Here is a 20,040-nt window from a genome sequence, read left to right on the forward strand (position 1 = left end):
TCAGATTCTAACCACGTACCATAAGCAATATTATATGGATTTTCCACGATATAACCACCGTAACCCGTATTACTTGCATCACTATATACAATAGTCTGCCAAGATACATCAGTCTTAAAAGGTTTAACATTGGCTTCATGTAAATTACACCTCCAAAAATTAATTTGATCAATACTGTCTACAGATAAATGTATATAAATGTTCCATGAATGAACACTATTAATGTCAATAGACAAATGTTTAGTCATTAGATATACAATATTGCCTATAACGGGAGACGTAGATATAATCTGTCCTACCAAGGAAACTACCTTCCTTACAAATACTTTACCACTTTTGGTTAAACACAAATCAATATCTGAAATGGTACTCATAATCTTATCAATACGATTGTCAGGGATAGTAAAAACGCCTTTATCTGTTTCAATATTAGTGCCTAAAAAAGTTAGATTTTTAGTAGGTGTCCACATAGACTTTTCAGCTTTAGGTACAAAACCGCTACTTATTATATCTTTTTTAACCTGTATAGACATTTGAGTACACAATTCCTTATCATCATGTACACCAAGCCCATCGTCTAAGTACATAATAATCTGCTTGCCTTTTTCTCTCCACTTTTTAATAAGCGGTCTAGTTAGTTTGGTAAAAATGTAACAAGCCGTACTGAGACCAAACGGTAATACTAGAAATTTAAAATATTTTTTAACACCGTTTAATTCCCATGCAAATCCTAGATATTTAGTGTGAGGCGGGAAGATATCGACGTGATGATATGCAGAATGTACGTCATACTTAAAAATATATGAATGTGCATTAATATAATGTTTTGCAATACGCATATCTTCAAATTTCACACTCTGCTTCCATAAATGCCTGTTTATTTCTCTCAAATCTAAAATTAACCGTTTTTTGTTGTTTGACTGAACAGCAACAGTTAAAGGATTCACAACAAATGGAATATCTAATGTCTCCACAATTAAACCTCTAGCTAATAAATCGTTAATAGCCGATTTTACAAAATCTGCATTATTTAAAGCTGATAAATTATTAGATAAACATATGGATATAGGATTGGAATAGACAGGTAAAATATAACCATGTCTAATAGTATCTATAATAAATTTAGGAGCACCAATATCTATCCAAAATTGAATGTTTTTTCTAAGTCTACCTTTAACAATTATATCAGATTGACCTAGCTCGTATTCAAAATAACTTTTGGTCAAATTGCCATCAATATGATTATCTACTAAATTGTCATGTGAAAATTCAAGATAATTAAAATACTCATCTTTCAAAAATTCACTGGGGCCTGGTTTGGGTTGCTGGTTTACTGCTGTTGACATACGGACAACTGGACCTGTAGTGTGAGTAGGACCCACAAGAGTAGCATTGTCCCCTCTGTGTCTTTCCAGCGTTGAAATCTTGCTGAAGGGGAATTCCATTGAACCAAGGTTGCTGAGACCCACGAAAGGGCTGCGGAACGAAGTTGGGAGCCTGTCCTAATAGAGACTGGTTACTAGCCTTAGTTTTGGAACCATTACCTCTAACCTGCTTGCACTTCCCTTTCTTCTTGCGGACAGCTCTATTGTCAGCTCGGATAATTTTTGCTTTATCCTCGGAGTTGGATGCAATAGGATTAGCGTCGTATTGCCTTGCGGTATCCCAACCTCCCTTGGAAGTGTCAGCAATTTTGATCAGCTTGTTACGATGTTTGATTTTATCTACGGTAGATGATAACAAATATCGTGCATGATCTACCTTCCCATTGTCTATCGCCCACAAAGTCTAAACAAGATCCTCGAGATTTTCAGTATTAAAGTCAAATTGGATCTTATTACCTTAATATTTCCATTCATAGGAAGCGTCTGTTTTAATTTTCTTGACCTGGGATTTCATTAACTGATTGGCCCCCTGCAACTCTTCTCTTAATCCACCAATTTTCACCGTAACTTTGGCGTCAATAATTGCCTCGATATCTTTACTCTGTTGATTTACAGCTGTTAAAACATTTCTTAACGAAATATCTGGCTCAATTTCACCATCCATGATTCAATTCGAATGTACTTAAATCGACAAAACAAAACTAGAACAATAAACGTGACCGATCGAGTGGACCCTGTCGTGCCGAATGATTTAACCACCAAATCAGATAAAACACATAACCTAAAAACGCCACCTATAGGCAGACAATTCAGAAGAAAATAATTTCATTCTAATTCTTAAATTCAACCGATTGAAATTATATGAATTCTTGATTTTGTAACTGCATTGCGTACTATTGATCAAATGTCAAAGGGAACTTTTATATATATATCACGATACGGTAAAACAGATTGAACTAGTTCCTCTTGAAAGTTTATCTGTAAAATAAAAACGCATGGTACTTATTTTTACTGAATCATTTATTCATAACTTTACAATTATATTGGAAACGCTATATAAACGATCACACCGATTCCGTTGCGTGCACGATATATTTGTATGAATTAGAATATTTTATTGGTTTCAAATCCCAAGATTCAAAATTTATAAGTTTTATTATCCTCAGACGCAACAGTGTTCACAGTATAAGATTGCCATCAAATGTAGACAAAGACATCGAAAAAGATACACATAACCGTTAAAGAACTAAAATAGAATTAAAAAAAACATACTGAAACATCACATTGATGTATTTGTACGATCTGATTTTATTCTGAGAAGTTGGTACCAAAAACTTATTTTAATGTTCAGTACTTGTCATTTGTTGATGTGGTTGATAAATGATTCTTGTTTCTCGTTTTGATTTATATATAGATTATACTGTCGGCTTCCCTGTTTGAATTGTTTTACATTAATCATTTCTAGGGTCCTTCATAACTTACTGTTCGGTGTTGAAGACCGTACTTTGACCTATAACGGATTACTTTTACAAATTGTTGTCTCATGGGCACCCATACCACATCTCCTTATATCTATATTCAATGTGTACGGTATGTTCTGGTAAATGGTCTTCAAAGATAAAAGTGAGTCATCAATTTATAAAATATATACAACTAAAACCTAAAGTTGCATATAATGCATTCCAAATACAATACTTTTGAGTGAACAGTCATGCACAACTAATGAAAACGTTAACATTAAACTAGGTTATATTATGAAAGAATTAGAAACATGTTATACATTTTTGCAGCCCTGATGCCACAAACTTAATCATGGTAACCCTCTATACTAAAGTGGATATATATTCAATCCCAAAATGATCAGTCAGAATAAGATATTTAGAATCAAACAGAGGGTCATACATACACATAATGATATAGATCAGGGAAACAGAGATAAATAAAAGCCTATAAACCAGCAAACAGTCCTTTGTGTTTGTCAGTTAGTCTAAATTTATTAATACACCTTAAGCAATTAGAACTTTTAACTTTCTCTTATAAATCAAATTATTGTCATCTGATTCTTCACGAATATTATTTTGAAGAGACTTTTGGGGTTCCTTATATTCGATTGAAATAGAAATAAAGATGCGATTAACTTCAATGCTTCTATAGCCAATTTATAAGAAAACAAAACAATGCAATATTTGGATTAAAGAAGAGAAAACCATTGAAAATCTCCTCCAATCTTAATTATAAAATGTGACTATTTTTTCTAACTTTTTATGCCGGACATACGTTTTGAAATATCTTAAAGATAATTATGTCCTGTAATTTTGTATTTGAAATAAAGAGAAAACGATCAGCAATGAAACGTGTGTCTTTTTCTATGCAATTTTCTCTTAAGTTTAATAACCCTTTGAACAGTAAATGGAACTCCTATGGGATTTTAATAGCAGACAATAGATAAAATTGTTTATTAGCACAATTGCTAATTTGAATAATGTCATAAGAATTTAAAATATAATTGATCACTCCTGACGTAGACGTCTTTTGTTTTCACAGTTTTCATTAACTAACCAAATCCCTTGGTGGTTTATAATTTATATGACATGTTTACCTTTGTCTTTGTGTTTAGTGTATTGAGAACTCAGTATTTGTTTCATGTTTCAGTAATGCCGCAGGTTAATGAACGATATAAACAGAGAATGTCGGGTATATATCACTAGATAAATCGCAATAAGGCAAAATCCGTCAACGTTATAGAAGAGTGACGAAATAAGAAAAAAAGTAACACTTAATTTTTGAGAATCGATGAACCTGGGTTTCTGCAGCTTGGAAATAATATTTTTTTGCAATTTCAACGCTTTCTATCTAAATTTCCCATTATGCAGTCAATAAGATATTTACGATCTAAACCCATCGCAGCTTAATGTTTTATAGTGCACAATAAAAGGAATTGCCATTTTATCTGTTAGGAAAATAGTTGTATTGTTCGAATATAGTTCAGAGTAACGTTACTTGTACGACTTTGCCCCCCGCAGAGCTATAGAAAAACAGTACATTAACGGGTGTTACACGGACTCTTTTTAGACGATACACGGACTCTTTTTAGTTGTTACACGGACACTTTTTATGAATAGAATCACTCGTGCATGATCAGTGAGTTCATGGGCACTTTAACTTTTAATTAGATTTGAACTTTTTGGTTCACCGACTTATTTCTTGTCTTTTTATTGAACAAAATATTTACGTTAGCATCAATATCTTTGTTTTAAACATTTCCAGTTAAATACTATTCATATCAGTACACTTAGGGATTAGACATTAAACTTCAATAGTGTGTGGGGGGGGGTTATGGTTTTCTCCTAAAATAGATATTATGATCCCAAATTTTATGAGAAACAAATTATTATGGTCAAGCAGATGACAAATTAATGTTTTGCATGATTCCTGATTTTCCGAATACCGTTAATAGTGCTCATTGGCGGATCCGGGGGGGATCCCCCTTTTTTTTGGCCGATCAATGCATTTGAATGGGGACATATAGTTGGAACCCCCCCTTTTATCCTGGGTTGGGACCCTTCCCGCTTTGTCCTGGCTTGGACCCCCTTTTAAAATGACTTGATCCGCCCCTGGTGCTAATTTCAACCAACACATTTGGGTGATGGCGTTGAAAAGTAAATAGTTAATATACTAAAAAAAGAACATACTTCCCCCTTTATGAAGCAAAATATTCGGTCAATAAATGTTTTCTTCAATATATGGACATGAATAGTATTTTGGACAATGCTTAAAGTAAAGAAAGGATGATACTGACGTGTATATTTCAATAAAAATAAGACAGGAAATAAGTAAATAAAAATCAAATCTAATATCAAAAGATAAAATCCCTATCAACTCACCAATGCACGATTGATCCTATAAACAAAAAGTGTTCATGTAATACACGTATAAATAAGCAGCAAATCTAGAAGAAAATCATTCAACTTATGTCATCAATTTAATGCGGTAAGCTGCGATTGGATCATATAGTAACACGTGTTTAATCCCGATCAACACTTGCAAAGTATATGGCTGAATATAGACAAAATCCATTTTTTTCATAAACATTTAATTCACTTTTATCGACTTTATATCAGTGGTGGATCCAGGTCTAAATCCAGGACAAAACAGGGGGGGGGTCCAACTTTATGTCCCCATTTAAATGCATTGATCGTCAAAAAAAGGGTTGTTCCAGCCCCCGGGACTCCCACCACTGCATATTAAATTTATGTATTTGGCAACAAACGCGCGATTTCCACGATTTTTTTTTAAGGGGGAATGGGGGGGATGGAATGGCACATCCTGCATTTTTTCATCAAAAATAAAGATCACAGCCTGTTTATTTTAAAATGAATTAGCCCCTCCCCCCCTTTTTCCCCGCTTTCCGTTTTATTCATAAAAATCAAACGTTATCTTTCTTACCACTAAAATATTTCTTTAATATATTACTTTTTTACGAAGTTGCATTTTAAAAAGTCTTAAATGTGTAAAACATTTATCTTTTACTTGAAATGGTTCTTTTTTTTTTTTTTTTTTTTTTTTTATCAAATTATTAAATTCCTGTTTTTTTTTAATTTTTTAATGAAAAAAAATCTCGGTTGAAGGGAAATGAAAAACAAATGTGTTTATGCTATAACTTACATTTACTGCTTTATGGCTGTCTACGTTTCTCAAATGTTTAGTCTTGCTAAAAGTATTATTACTTTCTTGAAACGTCGTACAAGTCAGATAAAAAACAAAAGTAACAAAAGAAACAGGCCGGTTACAACCAGCCGAATAGTTTTTCTGCACTTGTAGTCAGGTCAAGGTCCTCGGCTATCGCCTCTGACCTTGACCTGACTACTCGTGCAGAAAAACTATCCGGCAACGGTTGTTACCGGCCTGTTTCTTTGTTACCTTTGTATTTTATCTAATACTTTTTTAGAGTCACTGGTATGTGCATTCGTCAGTAATGTTAAAAAAAATGAAGATATGATATGATTGCCAATGAGACAACTATTCACCAGAGACCTAATGACTTTATAAATTACAACTCACAATACGCCTTTAACTATCTCAATTATACAACGTAGTAATATAACATACTTTAAAAAATATCATTTTGATGTTTAACATTTTATTGGTACATTTCACATGGTTTTACAATTTTCAAGAATGTGAAGGCTTTCTTTATAAATAGGAAATGAGAAAAATAAGTCAACTTCTTTAAACTTTTGTGTTTGGATTCACAATTTATCAATCGATTATAACATACTACACAATGTATATTGTTTGCTTACATATATTTGTATGCCCAATTTATGGGCATAATGTTTTCTGGTCTGTGCGTTTGTTCATCCGTCTGTCCATCCTTTCGTTCGTTTGTTCGTCCGTCCGTTTGTCCGTCTGTCCCGCATCAGGTTAAAGTTTTTGGTCGAGATAGTTTTTGATGAAATTGAAGTCCAATCAACTTGAAACTTGATACACATGTTCTCTATGATATGATCTTTCTAATTTTACTGCCAAATTAGAGACACATTCTTGTTTTTAGTAAATACTGGTTGAGCACATTTTGAAATGAACATAAAAGTACACAAGCGCTCAACCAATCAAAATCTTGAATACTTATAGAAAATGTAATTATTACGTGTTATATTATAAAAAAAAAACATCATCTTGAATTGTCCCATCAGAAACATATGACGAACAGCGTTCCATTTTATATTTTCTTTCTAGAAAATAACCCGCACATAGTGGTAATGACAATCTAGCACAATACTAATCTCAATGCTAAGTGCAAACTATTTCAATTTTGATTAAAATAATGTCTAAATAATGTGTTTGACGTTTAAGATAATGGTATTACATAACATTACTAATGACAAAGAATTGGGCTTCTCTCTCATTTCTATTTTAAGGTAGATCATAAGTAAATGTTTTTTGAGACAGAATTTTCTTATAATTTGACAAAATAAAGATTTTCCTATACTTTTTAAAAAAAAGATAATAAAACGTATGGGTCACCGTGCTATTTTTCAAGCTATGAGTCGTTGAAAATTGCCTAAATTTGGTTAGTTTGTTAATGGAAAAAACACATAACAGTGCATAAAAAAAATTCTATTGGATAGAATTTTGAAATAAATTGTGAGAAGATAGGTTTTATAATATGTTTTAAGGAAATAAAAAGAAAACATAGTGTCACCGAACTTTTTTTCTTGCCACAAGTAAAAATAAAAAGATCCCTATTAGCCCAGTATAAATTTTGTCCTAAAAGAGTTATCTCCCCTTAAAAAAATGATTTTAAAAACAAAAAAGGTTGATATCTGTTAAAATATTTTGAATAATACAATAAATTAGCAAGTTTTCTTTATATAAATAAACAGTCTAACCATTAAATTGCAAATCTGTTTCCAAATTTGCTGATTTGGGTAAATAACTAGACCGATTTTGTACTTTGATTGTACAATCCAAGACGGCGGTATACCATGAATCTACTTTAAGGAAGAAACAACACGTCATTTGTTATAAACGTCAAACCTTGAACTAACTTCGCTCATTTAGGTCGAACAATGCTAATTTGAAGATTAATCTTATTGAAAAATTACCCAGAAAGTACACAAGACGCATTTTTCATTTATCCAAATTCTGTTTATTTTATATGACAATCAGTATCTGACACTTTTAGAATCAATAAACCTATAAATAATTGTATAATTTTTAAGTATCATCATTTGTTACGGATAAAATATGCAACGTCATTACACTATATAATACATACATCTAGTCAACTATTATGAGTATGAAATATATTTGGACTTTAATAAAGTAATTTAATTTGTAAAAAGATAATTTTGTTCAGTACAAAGCAATAGTAAAACAAATCTCTCTTTATAAAAAACAAGCATGATTAAAATTAACTTTTCTGATAACACATAAATAGGACAATTGACCAAATCACATTTTCATTTTTATCAAAGTATGAGGCATATCGTCTTTATTTTTATTATTCATATAACCGAACATTGTACCTTTATAGATATATGAAGATGTAGTATGAGTGTCAAGGTACGGATTCAACACGGAGCCTCTGCTCACACCGAACTGCAAGCTATAAAGGGCCCCAAAAATAACTAGTGTAAAACCATTCAAACGGGAAAACCAACATAAAATCGATATAAAAACGAGAAACACGTGTGAACTACATAAACAAACGACAACTACTGTACATCAGATTCCTGACAGGAGTAACATTTGCAGCGGGATTAAACTTTTTTATGGTACCAAACCTTCTCCCTTTTCTGAAACAATGGTATAACATCACAACATAGAAAGACACATATAAGATACCTATACAACAGGCTCTTGTCTCAAGAGTTGTTTTCTTAGACAAGTGCCTGTAACCAATATGTGGTATTATCACTATCACCAGAACCCCAATGACGAGGATGTTAGCAACTATGCGGCACTATGAGACATTTTATAATTTGGATACATGTTTTATATTGTTAACTATCAAATATGATATTTTGATTCAAATCGGTGAACAATGAAAAATAATCCATAGAGTAATCAAACAGAAAACCACGAACCTATGGTATTCAATGATGTATATTAATGAAATGTATAGCTAATAACCATAAGTCAATAATTGACAAAATATCGGAAAACTAATTAAAATGTACATTTAATAAAAAGAACTAGCAAAGAGAAACATCTCAAGAAAAATTAAAAAATACGGCAACGAAGGAACCCCAAAGCAGACTCTCATTAACATCCTTCAATTCACCTTAATTAGCGAGAAACTAGAACGGATAAATCCTCAATTTGCACTTGATCTTGACGGGATTTAAATACGTACTGGTTAAGCTATGGCATATACAAATATAAGTACAGATTGTTCCAATGACACTTTTTTTCAATAGATTACCGAAGGCATCGTTTTATGTGTAAATCTAATCAGATGGCCCATTAGAAATAAATACAGGCAATACAACTGGTCAATAATTAGTTTTATTTGTACGTTCAAAAAAGCTTTCAACAGCTGTGAATGATACTAATTGAAGACGCAACACCTAGAACAATTTGTCTGGGTTTTAATTCAAGTACATTAGTGGTATTTATTTCTACATCTCCAATATACATCCTTTGTGACCTACTTATAAGAAATCTGACATATAACAATGAATTCAAGGAAATACTTGAAAGGGCGAGCAAACACACACTGATTGAAGTTAGAAAGTCAATTTATGCCTTGTGCATATCATGCGTCATTATATTACAAGAGTCCCAGTTCAAAGAATAAATGCATTCCAACAAACTGACATCAACTTAATGTTATTTATTCTAAATAGACCAAGGACGTGAGACTGCGGACATATTTTATTTTACTCACAACCCTGACACACACACTAAAAAGAGAACTTTTTTTAAAATCAATAATACAGTTATCAAAATTAGTTATGAATTAATTTATTTTCACTGAAAAGGTAAATAAGTGTACTTCTGTCTATATGATTTGACTATGTTATTATACGTTTCAGTGGTTTGTGTTTTTCTGTAGAAAACAAATCTTTCACAGGGATTTTTCTGATGTTTGATATGTGTGTTAAGCTAACAAAGAAGTTGTCTCAGTTTTATACTAAAATGTGTATGTTAATTATTTTTTTTTGAATTTCAGGTAATATTATGGTATTGTTTGCGATAGTTAAAAGTGCTAGGTTAAGAAGCTTGACAAACTTTTTCCTAGCCAACCTAGCCGTAGCGGATTTCTGGATTGGTGTGTTTTGTGTATTGCCTAACCTGTCGACATTCTTTTCTCAAAAATGGATTTTAGGCCGGGTAAGTTCATACAATTAGATTCATTGTTCTGTTATGATGTTCGTTAATGTTTGGAGTAACATAGGGGGTCAGATATAATGTATATTTCCTGCTCTCATTCAACATTCCCTCATAGTGAAGCAATCGAAATCATCGCCTTTCATGCAGGTTGATTATTTCTTTAGAACCTAACAATATTATTTATAAAAACTCAAACATTCAATATTGCAAGTGAACAGATTTTCAAATCCTGGAACCTATAATGTATACAAATTTTGGGAATGCACAGAATACGTTTACATGTATCCTATTGCAAATATATTGTGAAAACGGAAAAGATAGCCTAATATATATATATATATATGTTAAAGTCCCTATCTAGTATGTGTCAACAATTTCGTGCCATTTCTTGCTTGATGTTTAACAATACAATACAATACAATATGCTTTATTTCAAAAACACTCAGTCACATTGACATGTGAAACAAGAGGTAAATTACAAAATACAATCACATACAATTAAAGAAATAAATAAAACAACTTAGAAATGAAATACATGTATATAGAAAATTACTTTACTTTATATTATAATATTTTAATATTATAATATTTTAGTTACCTTTGAAATGAATAAAGATACATTTTTAAGTACGTTAATATTAGTCAATGACAGTAGTCCTTTCATTTTTGCTTCACTCGGATATTTCACATAGTACTCTGGAATATGATGATTTCTGATATTTTTTACTAATAAAGAATTGCATTCAAATAAATAATGATATTCATTGCCAATTGCAGTTAAACACAAATTACATGTCCTCTGTTCTTTTGGAATGTTATACCATCTTCCCAACTCTACTGGAATTTTTACATTGCAGCATCTTAATTTTGAAATATATTTACGTTCGAACGCTCTTGTAACGAAATCAATATATAGTCAACACACTTGAATTATTCAGCAAGAAGACATGGTTTATTAAGTGGCTGGAACCGTGATGATAATACCAGCTTCTTTTCATTAATCGCTAGAGGATCATGTATATAAAAACAATAATTCATGGGTCAGGCACACGGAATGTTTAAAGAGTCATTTTCATTGATGTATACAAATTGTTAACAACCAATCATATTTTTTTCTTGTACAGTATTTCATCTATAAAAGTTATAGTATATACTAAGTTCATATGATTGGCAATGGGACAACTATCAACAAGACTTCAAGTGAAGCAGATTTCAGCATGTGATGTCGCCGTATGACCTTCAACTAATATATAGGAAGAAAACTTTTATATAATAGTCAGCTAAAAAGGTCCAATACGACAATACGTGAAACAACTCAAAATCGTCAGATCACAAGAAGCACGTGACAAAAAAACTAACATAAAGACAAAAGATACAACAGACTGAACTTGTAGTACTTGCAGCTACTGAAAGCTATTATCAACTACAATTGATAAATCATGTTTTACAAAACTAAAGTATCATGCAACGTATAGTAAACATGCAATTACATTTGTCTTCATCTTTTCTTGCTTATTTTTGACGATTACAATCATGAAGATTTAAAGGAAACTTAGTATAACCTAGAAGCAAACTTGTGTGATATCTTATCGATTATGCTGCAGTCATCAATATTAATATTTAGCACTATGAAACCATCTGTTCATTTAAGATAAAATGACACTTATGTTAAAGACAATTTTGAATAGGACTCTCATAATAGAAAAATATATCAATGATAAGTGATTTTTATTTCCTTTCAAAGACCCCCGCACGGCTTAGCTAATTCTTTGTTTCCGATCTCTGAACTAAAATGTCCTTTTGATCGCCAGTTTTACGACTTTTTGATTTTATATTATTTGAATGAATATATCATCTGTAAGTTACGTTATTTTTCCCTAAGTACATTTAATCGTAAAACATGTTGTTAAGCATATCTAGACAATTCAGAAATGTAAAAGCGTTATTAATAAATATGGATTAATATATTGGGTCGTAATACTTTTTTACTAAAGATACAACGACATTTCATTTATTCTTCCATCCATGTTGTGTGCACCTCCATGCTAACGCAGACGCGTTTTTCATTAAAAGTTTTTGATACAACATGTTAGTCTTATATTGTGACTTAAACGATGTCTTTATGGAAACATAGCACCAATACCTTATGCACCAATTACCGAAACGTCTTGCAAAATGGTTTATTAATACAATAATGTTATAGTTATTCCCTAATGGAATTTTAGAAACAATAACTTAATTCTAGTCTGTATCAAGTGTGAATAACAGAATATATGAATTTATAAATATTCATGCTGTTCTTTTCATACATCATGTAGTTACTCGTTAAAGACAAATCGCAGACAGATATCTTCAGCTGTAAAGTGGGTCCTCTAAGTCTCCAAGTGACAATATGCATTCAAAAAAGTTATTACTGTCCCTTGTGATGGCTAACAAAATGTAAATATTATTTTTAATTTCCATTTATTTCCATGTTTAATATGACATAAAATGTTTCTTTCTATTTGTAGGCGATGTGTAAGATATATTATTTTGTCTGGAATATGTCGTACACGGCGTCAATTGTTATTTTGACAGCCATTGCTACGGAAAGATATATCGCCATCAGATTCCCGCTGAGAGCTAGAAGATGTATCACTCAAAAACGTCTGTTTTTAGTGCAAGCAATAATATGGATGATAGCAGCAGTATATGGGACGCCGTATTTGTTCATATTTGATTTATATGAAATGCCCGGAATGGATGGTGAAATAACATACTATTGTTTCCCAGATTATTCACGTATTAATATGAAAGCTCTTGTAACGGCCAATTTTATCATTTGGTATGTCATACCATTAGGATTAATGTCCTATATGTATTGTAGAATTGGTATTTCACTCTGGAAGGTCAGTAAAAAACCACGCACTCCAACACCTCCGAAACCTGTAGAAATACCAGCTGAAGATACGTATTATACAACATCATCATCTGAAGGTCAAGGTCGGAAACGTTCTCTTAGAATGCATAAAATGTCTTCTGTATGTAATCACAAGGAACAAAGAGACAAATGTCTATACTGTAAACCCTCAAACCAACGTAATTCCCTAAAGGAAAACACAAAGCGCTGTTCTTGTGAAAAAGTGGAATCGGAAAGGAGTTCAGCATCTTCGTCAAACATGGTCGACATAAACACTAACCATTCAAGGTTTAATTGTAACAATGTCGCATTTGTAGAGTATAAAACAAGAGAGACTAAGAATGTTCCCAAACTACGTGTTTATTTCAACACTGAACAAACGCGAATGAACAGCATAAGAGCAGTAAGAAGTAGAAGGCGTGTAATAAGACTACTGGTTGCCGTTGTGATCTCATTTACTGTTTGTGTACTCCCTCATCATATAAGAATTCTCCTGTTATTTTGGAAAGTGCCTATGTATGACCTTGAACGGGTTTTATCTCCCGTGTCATTCCTAATATTATATTTAAATAGCGCATTAAATCCAATTTTATACGCACTATTCTCAGCAAACTTTAGGAAAAGTTTTAAAGAATCATTTCCATGTCGTCGAAGGAGGCGACCGTTGCCATTCTTCATACCGGATACAAGAAGTGGGAGCTTTTAGTCTTTTACGTTTGCGTTTATTTAGATGTCTGACGAACATGTTACCGCGCCTCAACTTCGATGAAATCTTAGTGATAAAAAGGGAATGAACCAGAGATGTTTGTCAAACATGAACATACTTGTAGATATGTTACGACATTGTTACGATACATTGGTACGATAGTGTAACTTATGTTCACGATAATCCACTCGACAGTTGATAATTTGATACAAAATATAAACAGAGAGGCGACATATACCAAAGAGATATTCAAACTTACAAGTCGACGACAAACAGACAATGCAATGGTAAATCACGATGTATGCGCCTGAATATCCCTTTATTGGTATATACAATCACCTTCAACATGTGTATTAGTGTACATTCTGATAACATGTATCTTCATTCTATATATACAAATAAGATAACATTTAATGCTCCCAATATTACATAGAATCCACATGGAAGTAATATCAAACGCATTTAAAAGTATAAAATCTTTATCACATAAATATATGAGAATTGTAAATATTTTGAAATGAGCGTCACTGATGAGTCGTATGTAGACGAAACGCGCGTCTGGCGTACTAAATTATAATCCTGGCACCTTTGATAACTAATTGCATCTGACTTTCAACATATTTGTATACAGACGTTAAACGTTTGCTGTTTACGATATGGAATGGTTACAACAATACGATGTGAACTGCGCATGTGTCATTGCGATCAGTGTAAAGTAAAATACAAGGCTTTTTATAATATAAAATCCAGTGATATTCAGAATTTCCCAAACAACATGCGGTATGTATTTAAAGGGTATTACAACTATTTCAGGTAGTCATACTATTTTAAATGAAATATTTTGGCCTCAAATTGATATTATTTCTTGGTTTCACTCGCTCCAAAATTTAAGAAACAAGCAAAAATATGTTACACTTTTCTTATAAAACTTTTTGAATTATCGCTCCATTTAGATAAAATCAACATTTTTTAAAAATGTTATCGTTTGCCCCACAACTCTCAAAATTTAAAAAGGCAAGATACAAAGATGAATATATGTATGTTCTAGTACAGTCACATAATGATAATTTTTTGTGACGTGAAAATAAAACACGTGTTCACTTTTTCAAAACCTGAACAGTATGTTTCTACTGTATAATAATAGCTATAACGATGTCATGGTAACACTGATGTTTCATATAAGGAAATGTTTAGTCCTGTTACTGGCTCGGTACTAAGGTAATTCCTCAGCTCAAAGATTTTGCTCAACAACGATGTATTCATTATGTAAATATTGTTATAAATGGCTATTGTGATGTAATAAATTGTAATAAATGACTTTATTTGTCAATTAATGTTTTCTACTATTCATCGATAGCAAAATAAGCATCACTCCCCTTTCCAGCAATTGTGACGTAACAGCTTAGGCTTATCACTGGATGTGTACGGACGGAGGTAACATGAAGGGTGTCACATGTGGAGCATGATCTGCTCACCCTACCGGATTATCTTCGATTACTTCCAGTTTCAAGTGGGGTTCGTATTGCTCAGTCTGATGTTTTATGTGTTGTGTTGCGTTATGAAAACGATCATCAAAAGCTGTTGAACATTTTTATTCATATGAATTATTTGCAAGCTTTAACCATGTGAATATATTATCTAACGTATTGTTTTAATCAGTTTAATCATGACGAAAAAATATTTTAAAAAATCTTAATTCTATTCCGTTCAATATAAGTTTGGGATGAACGTTGACCACAGTGCTAAATTAAAATTTTCTTGCATAGAAGTTGACAATTTTAGAAAGTGAGCTTGAATATAATGTTCTTTTATGAACGACGGTAGCTATGGATGTCTTCCTTGTATCCTCTACCCTCACGGCACATTGAATAGCTAATATTGATAGTTCATGAGACTTTCGACTTGGGAAAGTCTTTAAACGCTAACTTTGATGTACTGAATCAGATTATGAACGGCGAGTGCCATTTGTTAATGCAATTTCTATGTCCTCTTGATTTCACTTTTCTTTGCAGACCTGTTTTTGTACTTTTATGACGTTGAAAAGTTCGGAAAAGGAAACGAATTGGGTTAAACGTTTTTAAATCACATCATGTCACTTTTCTTTGCAGACCTGTTTCTTTATAGTCTGAAGTTAAATATAACAGAAAAGGTAAAGAAATGGGTTAAACGTTTTTAAATCACATCATGTTTCTAAATGAACATTAATCACAACTTCGGCATTGCAAAGCATTGTATCTAATTCTCTAAGCACTCTTAGCCAGTCTGACCCACTGATTATAAACCTATATCGATGGAAAGTTAATTGGATGTCTGTCACATTTGTTTTATTCTAAGATTGTTTGGCTTTAAATCAGACCTTCAGATTTTTTTGCAGGAATTGGTTCACAATTTGCATGTTGGGACCCTCTAACAACGACTTTACGGGGTTTTCTCATTAATGAAGGCCACACGTAAGAATTTAGTTTCTTTCTAGCAATTCATTTAAATTCTTGTGTATAGATGTTTCATTGGCAATCATACAACATCTGTTTTACATATTAATTTTGAACTATGAAAAACTACGATTTTAAGTTCATTTATCCTATATAATATTTTGATTTGATGATACATTCGCTTTTTAATAAGTGTCATCGAAACACCAGCGAAGACAATGGGAAGATGCCAATAGGATATACAAAATCATAAGTATATAACAATTAAAGCGACAACGCCATTGTAAAAATAAACAAACACAAAAACACAATCAACAGTACACTAATAACAACCTAATGAACAACACGAGCCCACAAAAAAAAAACAAAGGAGGATTTAAGTTGCTGTGGAAGAATAAGTATTTCCTAATCCATATGTGACGCCCGTCACCATGGATCATCATCAAGAGTTTAACAAAGAAAATCTGCAATATGAATGCAGATAGACATGCAGCCATTATGTGGACATTTCAGCTTCTGATTTAATATTCAAATTTGTGACACTGACCACAAGATAAAGACTACGGCTGTAGTATAACATAGTAAAACTGTTCACCTTTTAGCTGCACTTAATATTCTGTAAAGTACTTAGATACTTCCATGTATTGTCAGATCATGAATTATGTAAATATTCTGAAACTCAAATTATAACGTATTCAAGGAATGTTTTCCTTAGGTAGTGTCCTTTTGCTTTAATGGTTACAAAATGATATATTGCTGCTTCAATAGGTTTTGCCTAGAATAACTGGACTGAAAAAAAAAAATTCAGTAAATTGTCTGTATTTCTTATGATCACACTTTTCAAAGATTTGTTTGGTAGTCTGCTTTTAAATAATTAGACACATCAAATATAGGAAGTTGCATACAAACCTATATTAGATGTTTCAGTTTAGCGGGCTTTTGCACGTTGAAGACAGCACTTGTTCCATTTGTTCATCTCGCGGCTATCGTACTATTGAGTGCATGCCAGATTTTAATATAGAATATATATTCTACAACAACAACAAAAAACTCTTTAATACCAAACATGCAGCAACATTCTTATCATAATGTTTAAATCATGCTTTATGTACATACTTACTATTCTGGATAAATGTATGCGCATGTACAAATGGAAGAGACAGTGAGTTGTTTAATATGTACATGTATGTCGATAAAAGATACGCATGAATAAATTATAAGCCGACTGAAGACAATATGTGTTGCTTCATATTGCAATTTTTCACAAGAATTAAAAACACACATCTTTAATGATCAAACATATCTACTTTAATAGAATAATACAATTATTACTGTTATCAAAAGTTAATATCCAAAATTAGTGAAACCTGAAAAGTTTTATGGCCCTGAGGAACCGGGGAATGTAAAATGTTTACTATTAAGTTCTTTGGTTATAGGCCATTATTTTATGTAAGATAGAAACAAGTAATGGATTGTCGACCACATTTAATATGATTCAAAACATGCCGTATACAAAAAGAAGATTTGGTATGATTGCCAATGCGACTACTTCCCACCAAAGAACAAACGATACAGCTTGCAGATGATGTTGTTTGTATTCAGATGAAAATGTTCAGATCAATCAACGAATACCGATGACTGATATTTTACCGGACAAATTACTGTAAGAAAGCTTTAGCAAAAGAATGATCGATTGTTAAAATTTAGTTAGTGGTCATTTTAGGCACAATACAGCTTTAATGTCTGAAATAACTAGTTTTAAAAAAAATCAATTCTTCAACAATGTCTGAACGAAGACCTTATTTAGATTAATTATGATATAATTATCATGGTTATCTCGGAAGATAGGAAACAAATATCCGTAGCGCAAGATGGAAAACTTGAAAGGTTTCCATTTCCATTTCTTTCAAATGTTCATCTGATTAATTATTATCTATAGAAAGACGTCAAATTCCGAAATTAGTTAGAGTACAATCATGTCATAGAAGAAATAATTGACCTAAACTCGGTTAGAATAAAACAAAAATGGCTCTTAATTGCTTGGAGAGTGCAATATAACTGAACTGATCCAGTGAACATACTTTGAATACTACCATAACAAACCGATTAATTATAATATAAAATGAATCAGAACAAGATTTTAGTTGTAAGACGTAATTGGTTTAGAACTTAACTGCGAGTACTAGATTTATTAGTGCTTTCTGTCTGTTAATTTTATGTAAGGTTTTTTTCTCGTACCAATCGTTTAAGGATGTATACCTCTGAGGAGCCAAACAATTCTAGAATTAAACTTTTTTCTAAACCTGTTTTTTGGATTTATATGACTGTAAAAAAATAATTGGTGCACTTCTTTTACTACGGCCCTTTGAAAGTAGCCAATTTGATGATTTTCCCATTTTTCATCAATTTTAACCTATTTTGGGCTATTATCATGAAAAAAATCACAATTCCACAATTAAACTTTTTGTCATACTTTCAATAAAGAAGAAGGGGACCAACCTGAAAAAAAAATAATTAAAACAAACTATAGGTAGGTGTTAATATTAGAATGTTTTATCATATTTTGATGCTTTTTTGTGTCAAATTTACCATGTTGTCAATTTGATAAATTTGTGATTTCTCTCAGTTTTAATCACAAATTGCATATTTTTTTCAAATTCTTTGTTATAAATGATTGAAAAAATACATTTGAAAAGAAAACAAAGTGATGTGGGATGTTCATGTTTCTGGTAAAATATTTTTTTGTATCCCTCACCCATTTTCTCAAGATTTTGGCTGATAAAAAATTACTTGATTGGTAATAAAATTTAAAAATTTGATTACTCAAAAACTACTCATTGGAAATACCCAATTTTTTCACAGAGTTAAGTTTGATTATACTATTTCTCAAATTCATTGTTATTTTCCACTTGTGACCCAATTTTTGTAAATAATTTCAGAATGAGATTTCAATGAGACTGAATGCGACTGAAACGTCAGAAGAATACATCCATAAGGGCATCCGATACCGTTTCTCAATATAATGTCATTTTTATAATTTTGATATATGTTGAAGGCCTTGGCGAGTTATAAAATAAAACACAAAATAAAACATAGGTCACCGTGCTTGTTTTCGAGAAAATTGAGGCTGAAAATTGGGGATTTGTGCAATTTTGTAAAAACACGAATGACTATACAATTTGAAACTATGATAAGACACAATAAGGGAAAACATAAATCCCTACACGAATGACTATACAATTTGAAGCTGTGATAAGACACAATAAGGGAAAACATAAATCCCTACACGAATGACTATACAATTTGAAGCTGTGATAAGACACAATAAGGGAAAACATAAATCCCTACACGAATGACTATACAATTTGAAGCTGTGATAAGACACAATAAGGTAAAACATAAATCCCTACACGAATGACTATACAATTTGAAGCTGTGATAAGACACAATAAGGAAAAAATAAATCCCTACACGAATGACTATACAATTTGAAGCTGTGATAAGACACAATAAGGAAAAAATAAATCCCTACACGAATGACTATACAATTTGAAGCTGTGATAAGACACAATAGGGGAAAGATAAATCCCTACACGAATGACTATACAAAGTCTTGCTTGACATTGCGGAACCAGATGCTGAAAGTGGTATTTTTTTAATCAAAAAAATATGGAAATAAAGTGTTTCTGAAAATGTCATTTTTATCATTTTTCTGCATAAACTGCCTTTTGTCATGCTTTCTCCAAATCTCAAATAAAAAATATATGTCACCGTGCT

General features: G+C 31.8%; 1 protein-coding gene across 1 annotated transcript; it reads left to right on the forward strand.

Annotated features, from left to right (window-relative positions):
- Positions 1 to 4,039: 4,039 nt before the first annotated feature.
- Positions 4,040 to 15,161, forward strand: LOC143061617 (trissin receptor-like). Its single transcript, XM_076233767.1, has 3 exons — positions 4,040 to 4,079; positions 10,066 to 10,226; positions 12,737 to 15,161. Exons 1-3 carry the CDS (start codon positions 4,040 to 4,042, stop codon positions 13,829 to 13,831), a joined length of 1,296 nt encoding a protein of 431 aa, XP_076089882.1. The 3' UTR covers positions 13,832 to 15,161.
- The last annotated feature ends 4,879 nt before the right edge of the window (positions 15,162 to 20,040 follow it).

The sequence above is a fragment of the Mytilus galloprovincialis genome, chromosome 1, assembly GCF_965363235.1.
Source record: "Mytilus galloprovincialis chromosome 1, xbMytGall1.hap1.1, whole genome shotgun sequence".
Lineage (NCBI taxonomy): Eukaryota > Metazoa > Mollusca > Bivalvia > Mytilida > Mytilidae > Mytilus > Mytilus galloprovincialis.

Coding starts and splice junctions, on each gene's coding strand:
- LOC143061617 (XM_076233767.1), top strand. CDS start 4,040: ATGCCGCAGGTTAATGAACGATATAAACAGAGAATGTCGG. Junction 4,080..10,065: donor ATATAAACAGAGAATGTCGG/GTATATATCACT, acceptor TTTGAATTTCAG/GTAATATTATGGTATTGTTT. Junction 10,227..12,736: donor AAAAATGGATTTTAGGCCGG/GTAAGTTCATAC, acceptor TTCTATTTGTAG/GCGATGTGTAAGATATATTA.